Genomic DNA, 12,678 nt, shown 5'->3' with positions numbered 1-12,678 from the left:
ATTTGTAGGGTGCGGCACTGTCGCCCCTGAGGTATCTGGGCGCTGGGGTGCAAGGTCTCCATTGAAAAGCCAGGTCTTATGGAAACGGTGAGAAGAGGAAAGAAACAAGCAGAAAAGGCAAACGTGAGAGCAAAAAAACGAGCAGAAAAGGTAAAACAGAGTGTAGAAATGGGCAACAAGGGCAGAAAACGAGCAGGAAAAGGCAAAACCGAGATCAGAAAAACGAGCAGCGAGGCAACACAGGGCAGAAAAGGCAAAACACAACAGAAGAGGGCAAGATGGGGCAGAAAAAAACCTAGCAGGAAGGAAAAAAAACAGAGGGCAGAAAAGGCTAAACCAGGCAGAAAAATCAGCAGAAAAAGGCAAAACAGGACAGAGAAATGAGCAGAATAGGCGAAACCGCAAGAAACGAGCAGAGGATGCAATAGAGCTCATTAGGTAGACAGGCAGCAGAGGGTAACAGACTTGCGGGCAAGCTGAACAGGAGAGAGAGCTGTCACAGGGGAAGCTGGCATGAGCATCCTGTCTATTTGAAGGGCTTGTTGATAATCCATAACTCAAGTGAGCTAGTTCATTCCAAGGTGCATTAGACATGCCTGACTGGCATGATTCCCCAGCCAAGGAGGATCGTTCATTGCATTGGTTCACTGAGCCAGATGTGCTCTAGTGGCGTGAAAGGGCAGGAGAAAAAATTGCTTATCTTACTGACCTGCAGGAAAGGCTGCTCCCATTTTAATTTTAAGTCGCAAGTTACTAAAGCTACACGTTTGCCAACTCTAACCCAGTATTGATGCATTCTGGGTTAAGTAGACTTTGCCTAACTTTGCACATTCAGTTTTCTCTTTTCTGTGATAATAGCTCACGGTACAGCAATTTCAAGCTTACACTTATGAGGAATACAGTATCTGCCTCAATAATAACACTGCCCGCCCGAGTAGGAAGATACCTACTAACTGCTTTTTTTTAATTTCATGTCGTATGATAAAGTATGTTTTACATGCATGTTAATTTATTTTTGAAAATGTTCTTCTTAATCTGGTCTTGAAATGTGTTGAGTTTGCACTGTGGCTTTGTGAGATTTTGTACTTTTGTGAGATTTTGCTCTGTAACAGATTATTCAATCTGCTTTTAACTCCTTCCATGCTAGTTACGGAACCACTCCGTCACGAGCCACGGGCGCGCTGTGCTTATGATGGAGTGGTTCCGTCAAGCCGCGGCCGCTCCGCCCACGCGGCACTGATTCCTCGCCTGTGCGGGCGAATTAGTGAGTGGGCGGAGCCGTGACGGAACCACTCCGTCTTAAGCACAGCGCGCCCTTGGCTTGTGACAGAGTTTTTCCGTCACAAGCATGGCGGCGCCATGCGACCCCCCTCAACCCCAGCGCCGTGGCAGAATTACCACTGCGGCAAGGGGTTAAAGCATTTGCTGTCTGACCAGAGTTTAAATGTCACTTTACACAAGACTAGAAAAAAGTTGTTTGCTTATATTACAGACCGTTCTTAATAACCAGGTGCCACCATAATATGCACTGGCGAAGGCCCCATTAGAAAGGTTCTTTGCCCTTGTGTTCGAACAGCAATGCCCACATCTTAAAGATGGTATCAGAAGAACTTTTGTTTTTGCTTAAAGTGGCCCTTAAAACAGTTTGTACTCCAGTTGCTGCAAACTTTTGAAGATAGTTTCCGTTTGTAGACATTTCGTTTTTTTGTAGCTTGTTGAGGTTTGTAAGGTCCCTCCACACAGTTGGACAGAACCATATGTCCTGCAAGTGTGCCTGCCTCTATGTGCCAGCCCAATATTGCTGCTGAGTGGCAACACATGGACTGCCTGCAGGCAAATCATGCCTCAAGAGGCCTTTGGAAGTACACTGCCTATAGATTACATTATTCTGAGCTTTTTCTGGAGTCACCATGCCTACAAAGTGGGAGAAATCTAAAGAAAAATTGCATACCCCTGATTTTGCCATATGCTTTATATTGGGGTAAAACCCTTCCATAGAGTGCAGTGGAGGCTTCTTAGTTTTGTAGATACATCAGAATTCCTTACTTAAACTCACAGTGGGGATTTAAGCGTTTTGTTTACTTGTGGTGTCAGAGGTTTTGCCTGGTCACTCTTCAATGCCTTTATCAATAGAGCACTACTGCTTCAAGATAGGAAACGCAGTACTGCGTCGTATACAAATGTAGGATTAGTGTTTTTTATAGTGTCTGATCTTGTTTCTAGCAAAAAAGATAGAATGGTTGCAAGAGTAGGGAACTAGTCCACTGTGCCCTGGGCAGCAGCAGGTTGGTGTGCATAATTTAGGCCCACTAATGTTACTAATCTGCCTTCTACTGATGTCTAATGAACACGGTGATTGCCGACATCTTGATATTATTGCATGCTTTTTTCCAGCCATTCTAATCTTCGTTTTATTTCTATTTCAGCCTTCCTTGCCCCCACAGAACTTTTCAATGTCTGTGACTGTGCCGGTATCCAACCCCAGTGCACTTTCCTACAGTAATCACGGGTGTTCCCTTGTCACCCCATCTCTGGCCTCCAGCTCATCATTGACAGACACAAGCATGCTCTCCCCGCAGCAAGCATCCATGCACAGAAACGTTACATCTCCCTCTGCCCCTCAGAGACCTCCAAGCACAGGCAACGCAGGTAAAGGGTTTATTTAACCTTCATGTCCCCATAATGTTCAGTCTTTTTTCATAAATGTGTTGTGTTTTGCATATCCTTGTGACTGTGGGCTCCATCGTACTATGAATAATGTCCTGCAGCGGTTTATAGTACCCCCATTGACCAACAGAGATCTGTTGTACTCCATGGTATCCTGGGTAATGACTGAACTTCTCTTTACAACTCATTGTTCCATAGGAAGGTCTGAAACAAAGCCTTGTTTCATGCTGTATGAAAAACCATTGGATATATTATCTGCCTACCTTAATTTTAAAGTATAACACCAGACGCTGTGGGGAGGGGTTGTTTCCATACAGAACAGTCCAAATGGCAACTTCCTGGTAGTATCAGCATATATCTATGCTGCCTTGAAGAAATCCTAACCATTGTGGGTTGGTACCTTAACATGTGGTTTCACCTCTTTCAAAACCTTGCACATTCGGCCCAGGCAGTACCTTGCCTTTGTAATGTTGGCTCAGTTTCTGTCTTCCTTGATATGGACTGGTTGAAAGGATGTGTTTTTTTTACCTGTATCTTAATATTTTATTGGTTGCATTAGACTCCTTTTTTGACCTGGTATAATTTGAATGAGTTGGTATGTAATGAATGTACTGTTGATGTGTTATGTTGCTGTAATCTACTGCACTAAAGATTTCATTTGTACTGTGAGTATTTATATTGTAAAATACAAAATAAGAGATTGTAGGTTAAATGACCAAAACTGTCATATGAGCTTCAAGAGGATGAATTACCAGACACAGATGATTTGAGTAGCCCCTGGCTCAATGAATACATCCAATCAGCCCACCACTTTGGCGGAGCATCGTTATTTGGGAATTAATGGAATGAAGTCTGTGTGCCCATACCAGGAGTAGAAGGGCGATATAACACTAGACTTCTTATCCAGTAGTTGGTTCAGCCAAGGTGCTCCCATATAAATGGTACTGATGGTGTGGAGTGCAAAGTGAGTGTAATAAACTAAAAATGACTATAGGGACAAAAAATATGTTTATTTGAGATTGTCCGAATGTCAAGACTAAAAACAACCAGACAGTGTGAAAAAATCACTATCATTTGGCAATAGGTGGAAGGTCAACCTGTTTCAGCCGTAGAGGCTAAACATGTCAGGACCTAAGAGTGGAAGGAATGCTACTGCAATAATATAGATATGGTTTGACACACTTGTCAACTAAATAGATCCTAAGAAAAATTATACATCAATGGTAGGTCCGTATGTAATCTTCTTTCCTAGTACATAAACATAAATACATACATTGTGATTAACAATATATCCTCTTTGGCAAAATATACAGCTCGGTAATTGTTTTCTGAAATAGATAAATAGATGGGCCCAAAAAGTACCCAACATGACCAGTTCCTTCATTGCCTGATTATATTTGAAAAGCATTGTAGTACTCACCCAGCTTTTTGTGGGAGTAAGCCTCACCTCGCCCGGCAACTGCTCGGTGGCTGAGGCCCCGCTCCTGTTTGTGAGTAGAGTGAAAGGAACACAGGTCAAAAGCTCAAAATGTTCCTCATAATACAACACAAACGAAATTTTAATTGAAAAACCTGCATTGTTTGTATGATTCTAGCGATCTACCAATGAACTATAGATCGTCCAGGAAAGCCTTGAAGTATATGATGATGTTCATGAAATCAATAGTGACTGTACACAAATCAATGTAAAGACTATAGACTCCCAGCAGGTCTCAAAGTTATCAAATTAGGTAGACACATAGATCTGAACACAGGATTCATAGTTTAAAGACCCTGTCCTAACATTGAATAGACAGGGTACTCTAAATAGAATAACCTGTTGCAAACCATCAGAAAAACAACCATAGTCTACCTAAAATTAAGGGACTATTACATGTTAGTTTGTAAGTAAAGAAAACAGGCTAGTGAAGGAATGCGCTAATGGGCTGCATACCTGTCCGTCGGTACCTCCGGTGTGAAACCAAGCCGAACGGAAGGACAGCCTTCCTTAAATACAGCCATTGATTGGCTTAATTAGCAAAGTGGTAACAAGCTGATTGGTGGAGTAAGGCCCATAGCGCAAACACTATCCATCTGCGCGTATCAGCGTGTCAGATGGTTGATGTCCCGCGCATGCCCAGAGTAAATGTAGACCAGTGAGCATGCGCGCAGTATGCATCACTTCCTTCGTGGACCGCGCATGCTCACAAGTTGTCCCATAAGTGAGGAGCGCGCTTGCGCATCAAATGGGGATCAGTGCGCCAAACAGCCACTACTCTCTTCAAGCCGGCTCAAAACGGCTATACAGAACAGGTCTATTTAGTCATACCGAGGGCTAGCACAAGCTGAATAACCGGTGTAAGGGAAATCAATTGTTTGTTTTTATATTCTGTCTCTACGTATCAGTGATGATTGGGCCCTCTTCTAGTGTATAATACAAGCTCATCGAGCACATTATTCTACATCATGTATACTTTTGGCTAAAAAATCTTAACGACACACCCATATTCACAAATTATGTTCAACTAAGCGGTTGCATTACAAAAGCATAAGCGTATTAATCAGTAATGCACTATATAAACTTCCTTGAATGAGAGTATAACAAGTAAAGAGTATGATTCTTAGCAAAAGGCACTTTTATGTTATTCTAAAAGATACACATATAGTCCAGTAACCTCCTACTGTATTACATTAAAATAGGAGAGGCAAATTGTGCATACCAAAGATGGCATGTAATATCTTTCATACAATGATAAAATTGTGGTACATGTAGAGATGGTGTGATCAGAGGGAGACCCACGGAATATTATCATTTAGACCGTTGGTGTCACATTTCAATTTAAAGATCCATTTTTGCTCTTTAATAAAAAGACACCGTGAAACGTCACTGACATGCGGTGGAATGAACGGGCGTTCTTGCACAAGCCACCTCATATCATCTGCTTTATGTTTCAAAGCCAAGAAGTGGTTGGTAAGGCATGTGGATTGGTTATTACAGCGAATCGTGCTTTTATGCTTGCTGATTCTCAGTTTGACTTTCCGTGTAGTGTGTCCAATGTATCTCGATGCACAAGGGCAAGTGATCATGTAGATCACTCTCTCTGAATTGCAATTGGTATGAGTATTCAGGATCCATGGCTTTCCTGTGCCAATGTCCACCAATTGTGTCTTACATGTCTGTGGGCACACACTGCACGACCCACATGGATAATGGCCACTGACTGGTGGAAGGTTCCATAGTGTACTGGTGGAACCTTCCACCAGTCCGTGGCCATTATCCATGTGGGTCGTGCAGTGTGTGCCCACAGACATGTAAGACACAATTGGTGGACATTGGCACAGGAAAGCCACGGATCCTTAATAATCATACCAATTGCAATTCAGAGCAAGTCATCTACATGATCACATGCCCTTGTGCATTGAGATACATTGGACACACTACACGGAAAGTCAAACTGAGAATCAGCAAGCATAAAAGCACGATTCGCTGTAATAAATAATCCACATGCCTTACCAACACTTCATGGCTTTGAAACATAAAGCAGATAATATGCGGTGGCTTGTGCTAGAACGCCCGTTCATCCACCGCATGTCAGTGACGTTTCACTGTTTCTTTTTATTAAAGAGCAAAAATGGATCTTTAAATTGAAATGTGACACCAACGGTCTAAATGATAATATTCCGTGGGTCTCCCTCTGATCACACCATCTCTACATGTACCACCATTTTATCATTGTATGAAAGATATTACATGCCATCTTTGGTAAGCACAATTTGCCTCTCATACTTTAATGTAATACAGTAGGAGGTTACTGACCTATATGTGTATCTTTTAGAATAACATAAAAGTGCCTTTTGCTAAGAGTCATACTCTTTACTTGTTATACTATCATTCAAGGAAGTTGATATAGTGCATTACTGATACGCTTATGCTTTTGTAATGCAACCGCTTAGTTGAACATAATTTGTGAATATGGGTGTGTCGTTAAGGTTTTTTAGCCAAAAGTATACATGATGTAGAATAATGCGCTCGATGAGCTTGTATTATACACTAGAAGAGGGGCCAATCATCACTGATACGTAGAGGCAGAATATAAAAACAATCAATTGATTTCCCTTACACCGGTTATTCAGCTTGTGCTAGCCCTCGGTATGACTAAATAGACCTGTTCTGTATAGCCGTTTTCAGCCGGCTCGAAGAGAGTAGTGGCTGTTTGGCGCACTGACCCCTTTTTGATGCGCAAGCGCGCTCCTCACTTATGGGACAACTCGTGAGCATGCGCGGCCCACGAAGGAAGCGCGGCATACTGCGCGCATGCTCACTGGTCTACATTTACTCTGGGCATGTGCGGGACATCGACCATCTGACACACGCAGATGGATAGTGTTTGCGCTATGGGCCTTGCGCCACCAATCAGCTTGTTACCACTTTGCTAATTAAGCCAATCAATGGCTGTATTTAAGGAAGGCTGTCCTTCCGTTCGGTACCTCCCCTTCGGCTTGGTTTCACACCGGAAGTACCAACGGACAGATAGGCAGCCCATTCGCGCTTTCCTTCACTAGCCTGTTTTCTTTACTTACAAACTAACATGTAATAGTCCCTTAATTTTAGGTATACTATGGTTGTTTTTCTGATGGTTTGCAACAGGTTATTCTATTTAGAGTACCCTGTCTATTCAATGTTAGGATAGGGTCTCTATACTTTGAATCCTGTGTTCAGATCTATGTGTCTACCTAATTTGATAACTTTGAGACCTGCTGGGAGTCTATAGTCTTTACATTGATTTGTGTACAGTTACTATCGATTTATGAACATCATCATATACTTGAAGGCTTTCTTGGACGATCTATAGTTCATTGGTAGATCGCTAGAATCATACAAACAATGAATGTTTTTTATTTAAAATTTTGTTTGTGTTGTATTATGAGGAACATTTTGAGCTTTTGACCTGTGTTCCTCTACTCACAAACAGAGCGGGGCCTCAGCCACCGAGCAGTTGCCGGGTGAGGTGAGGCTTACTCCCACAAAAAGCTGGGTGAGTACTACAATGATTTTCAAATATAATCAGGCCATGAAGGAACTGGTCATGTTGGCTACTTTTTGGGCCCATCTATTTATCTATTTCAGAAAACAATTAACGAGCTGTATATTTTGCCAAAGAGGATATATTGTTAATCACAATGTATGTATTTATGTTTATATACTAGGAAAGAAGATTACATACGGACCTACCTGATACCACAGCATTTACCAGGTTCTGGTAGGATGGTTCAAAACCATTGATGTATAATTATTCTTAGGATCTATTTAGTTGACAAGTGTGTCAAACCATATCTATAATATTGCAGTAGCATTCCATCCACTCTTAGGTCCTGCCGAAAGCTGGTCATTGCTACCTCTACGGCTGAAACATGTTGACCTTCCACCTATTGCCAAATGATAGTGATTTTTTCACACTGTCTGGTTGTTTTTAATCTTTACATTCAGACAATCTCAAATAAACATATTTTTTGTCCCTATAGTCATTTTTAGTTTATTACACTCACTTGATATTTGATATTTGATATTTATATGTATTTGTAAAGCGCAGGCGTTCGCTCCCGAGGGAGCATCATGGCGCTGGGCAAGCTGCGGAGGGTAACTGAGTGCGATGGAAGAAAGAAGATTAGATGGCAGCCAAAACAGAGGAGTCTGATTGTTGATAGACCCATGTCTTGAGAAGTCCTCTGAAACTGTTCTCGTTTTCTATAAGTCTAAGGCTAACAGGAAGGTTGTTCCAGGCCCTGGCTGCCAGAACAGTGAAAGATTTCCCACCTTTAGTCTTATATTTGTATCTTGGGATTATGACAAGGTTTGTCCCGGAAGATCTCAAGCAGCGCGGGGGGTTATAGCGCGTGAAACGATTTACAAAGTAGCGGGGCCCTGTATTATGAATGGTTTTGAAAACTGTAAGAAGCAATTTGAAGAGGATTCTTTTATGCAGCGGCAGCCAGTGCAGCAAGTTCAATGCTGCAGACGCAGATGACCTTCTAGGGAGTTGTAGAACCAGCCTAGCTGCTGCATGTTGTATGCTCTGCAGCTTTCTGAGGGTAGATTTTTTCACTCCGGCCATAAGACCATTGCAATAGTCAAGCCGGGAGAGAATGAGGGCAACCACGACTGACTTTCTGGCTGCAATTGGAAGGAAGTCAAAGAATTTCTTCAGGGATTTTATTTGTCCAAAACAGCGACCGGCAGTAATCCTAACGTGATCATCGAAGGAGAGAGATGAATCGAATTGCACGCCAAGGTTCCGGGCTGATGATACTGCGCTGGGAGGGGCTTCCGATCCTAGGGGCCACCAGTCTTTCGGACAAAAAGACAGATCTTTACCCAGAGGAATGATTTCTGTCTTGGCGCTGTTGCATTTTAGGTGGTTGGTATTTAGCCATTTAAAAACATCAGAGAGACAATTTTTGAACCGGAGGTCAGCGTCAGTCCACTGTTTGTCAATGGTGACGACCAATTGGGTGTCGTCAGCATAAGACGTGACAAGGATCCCATGCGATTCTATCACAGCTAAGAGGGGTGCCATATAGATGTTAAAGAATAGAGGGCTTAAAATAGACCCCTGGGGCACTCCAGATGAAATGAGTTTTTCGTCGGATAGAAAGGGACCGAGGGACACGGTCTGGGACCTATTAGCTAGAAGAGATGAAATCCAGGCTAAGGCTGTGTCTGTCACGCCAATCTCTCGCATTCTATTTATTAAGATGGGATGCGAGATGGTGTCGAACGCTGCTGTGAGGTCGAGCAGGATGAGGACCGCTTGCTTACCCTCATCCTGCAGGAATTTGATGGAATCAGCAAGTTCGATCAGAGCTGTTTCGGTGGAGTGACCGGAGCGAAAACCCGATTGTTGAGGGTGCAAGATGTTATGGGCCTCTACAAATGTTTTGAGCTCTTCATGTATTAAGTGCTCCGTGATTTTGCCAAGGACAGGAAGCAAGGAGATGGGACGCATGTTAGCCAAACCGTTGGCGATTTTTTCTGCTTTTTCAATAGGGGTTTTAGGGTGGCCTTCTTCCAGTCATCAGGGACAAGTCCGGAATCGAGGGATTCGTTAATAATGGCATTTATATATGGATTTACTGTCTCTATCAGGTGATGCAAAATGATAGGGGGACAGGAGTCAGTGGGCGCTCCTGATTTGCAGGCCCGAATTGCCTTGCCAGTTTGTTGCATGGAAACAGATTTAAAACTGGAGAGAGGAGGGTAGTTGACTGTTACCTCTAAGGGATATGTCGGAGGGGGAGGAAAGTCTTTCTGAATGTTGACAATTTTGTCAACAAAGAAGTCTGCAATTTGGTTGCATAAGTTCTGTGAGGGAGGTATTTCAGTGGTGAGGGCTTTCGGGTGGGTGAAGGACTTAACTATGGCAAAGATAGTTTTTTGGTTTTGGTGGGCTTCTGTTATGAGCTTGGTAAAATATTCCTTTTTTGCCGTTTTTATGTCAGCAAGGTATAATTTCCTCTGTTGTACATAACATGTTCTAGAGGCTGTGTCGTATGTTTGTCTCCAGTGTCTTTCTGATTTCCGACATAGAAGGTGACTATCGGCTAAGGTCTGAGTGAACCAGGGAGCATTGGGTTTTTTCTTCTTTGGACCTTTTCCCTGATGATTTTTGGGCTCGGTATTGACCGAGACAATTTGATTCATCCAGATATGGAAGTTGCAGGAGTCAATTTCAACATCTCCAGTGATTATAGGGGATGGGGGAAGTGGATTGGACTCCAGCTTTATGCGTTCGGTCACCTTCCTCCAGTTGACTGTAAATGGAGCTGGGGTACACCTAGTGTTGGGTAGGGTAGGCAGGGGTATCGTAATGTCAAACGGGATAAAGTAATGGTCAGTCCAGATTTGAGGTAATGGGGAGGACGTGGAGAGGGTTGTGAGATTGGAACAAATGCCATCAAGAGTGTGTCCGGCTCTGAGTGGCAGTAGTGATACATTGGAAAAGTCCAAAGATGTTTAGGGAGTGTAGGAAGGAAGTGGTGTGGGTGTCGGTGAGTGATTCCATATGAAGGTTGAAATCACCTATAAGAGTGAAATTGGGGTACTGTAGTAAGAGCGCTCCAAGGGCCTCATCTAAAGAGTTAAGGAAGGAGGTGGGATTTCCGGGAGGACGGTATAAGAGCCCCCCCGAGAGAGAGGAAGAAGCGTTGATTTTAATTGAAAAACCCAAGCCTTCAGTATCTTTGAGGTGGTATAAGTCAAATGTATGACAGGAAAAAGTTTCCTTAATGATTAGAGCGACCCCGCCGCCGCGACCAGAAGGTCTGTCCCTCCTGAAGATGGTAAAATCCGGGGGGAGGGCAGTAGCCAGATCGGGATTGGAAGAATCGTTGAGCCAGCTCTCAGTGATGAACAGGGCATCCAGTTCATGGCTTAGTATTAAGTCATGTACGTCTTGGCTATGACAGGCAAGGGACCTGGCATTAACAAGGCCTCCCTTGAAGTAGGTGAGACAATTATTTAAGGGGGGGTGCACGTCAATAACATCATTTATAGGCACAGGGGGGGGTCCACTTACAACGGAGGCATACAAGGGGGCTAGCAAGGGGATCAATAGAGGGACAGTCAGAGCAGTGGGGAGCGAGTGGAGGACGTAGGGACAGTAGATAATTGTTGTCATACCTAATAGGGTGGTGCAATCGGGCAGCATGCCCAACGCCCGGCGCGGTCCGGTCGCGGACGGGCGCAGACGGGCTTGGCTTAGGCGCGGCTTCGGCGCGCGTCCGGCGCGCCCGCTGCGCCAGCCCGCTGCGCCGTCTGGCCGGTTTGCACATGTTTTAGACAGAGAGGGAGGCGGGAGGACGGCCCGACTTGAGCGCTGTCCCCGCCTGACTCAAAGATGGCGCCCACCGCGGCCGAGTCTCGGCTAAAGCGGTTGTGCCGGTAGAAGGGTTGAAGGAAGTGTACAAGTGTCAGTGTGCCTAGATAAAATATTCCCCTTAGCTATTCAGGCCCCCCAAAGCAAAAGCGGAACAGTAAGGTAGGAGGTGCACAATCACACAAATTTTATACTTTAAAAACGCTACAGAAGCGGAATGAATAAATCACAGGGCAGGTTACAAAGCACAAGAGGAAAATGCTCGCAGCTCGCAGCCCTCTCACTGGGGAGAGCTCCTAAAGGGCACCGAGCGCGGGGGAGAGATCCCTTAAGTAAACAAATTAGGCAGGAGGACGGCCCGACTTGAGCGCTGTCCCCGCCTGACTCAAAGATGGCGCCCACCGCGGCCGAGTCTCGGCTAAAGCGGTTGTGCCCGTAGAAGGGTTGAAGGAAGTGTACAAGTGTCAGTGTGCCTAGATAAAATATTCCCCTTAGCTATTCAGGCCCCCCAAAGCAAAAGCGGAACAGTAAGGTAGGAGGTGCACAATCACACAAATTTTATACTTTAAAAACGCTACAGAAGCGGAATGAATAAATCACAGGGCAGGTTACAAAGCACAAGAGGAAAATGCTCGCAGCTCGCAGCCCCAGTTCTTTGCACTGCACACCATCAGTACCGTTTATTTGGGAGCACCTTGGCTGAACCAACTACTGGATAAGAAGTCTAGTGTTATACCGCCCTTCTACTCCTGGTATGGGCACACAGACTTCATTCCATTAATTCCCAAATGACGATGCTCTGCCGAAGAGGTGGGCTGATGGGATTTATTTATTGAGCCAGGGGCTACTCAAATCATCTGTGTCTGGTGTTTCATCCTCTTGAAGCTCATATGACAGTTTTGGTCATTTCACCTACAATCTCTTATTTTGTGTTTTATGTATCTGATTAGGGGCATAGAGATTGTAGGGTCGTTAAAAATGATCCCTTAGACCCCCGTTTCATATCGTGTATTCCAGTATTTATATTGTGCCTGTCAGTCAGGTAAATTGTGTTCTACCTTCCTCGTATACTTATGTTTCTTGTGTACCATTGCTAGTATTTATACTGTGGCTGTCCATTATATGACATATAATAGTTGTCTTGTAAATATCTGCTGTA

At 44.0% G+C, this 12,678-nt stretch overlaps 1 protein-coding gene across 9 annotated transcripts in view; it reads left to right on the top strand.

Annotated features, from left to right (window-relative positions):
• MEF2A (myocyte enhancer factor 2A) overlaps nucleotides 1-12,678 on the top strand; it is a 475,560-nt gene that overhangs the window by 364,259 nt on the left and 98,623 nt on the right. For all 9 annotated transcript variants that reach the window (XM_078683121.1, XM_078683117.1, XM_078683120.1 and 6 more), the window contains one exon: nucleotides 2,427-2,649. In XM_078683121.1, coding sequence (XP_078539247.1) covers nucleotides 2,427-2,649 — 223 coding nt within the window. The remainder of the gene's footprint in view (nucleotides 1-2,426; nucleotides 2,650-12,678) is intronic.

This window comes from Lissotriton helveticus, chromosome 3_1, assembly GCF_964261635.1.
Source record: "Lissotriton helveticus chromosome 3_1, aLisHel1.1, whole genome shotgun sequence".
NCBI lineage: Eukaryota > Metazoa > Chordata > Amphibia > Caudata > Salamandridae > Lissotriton > Lissotriton helveticus.
This window is presented reverse-complemented; position numbering and strand designations above follow the sequence as displayed.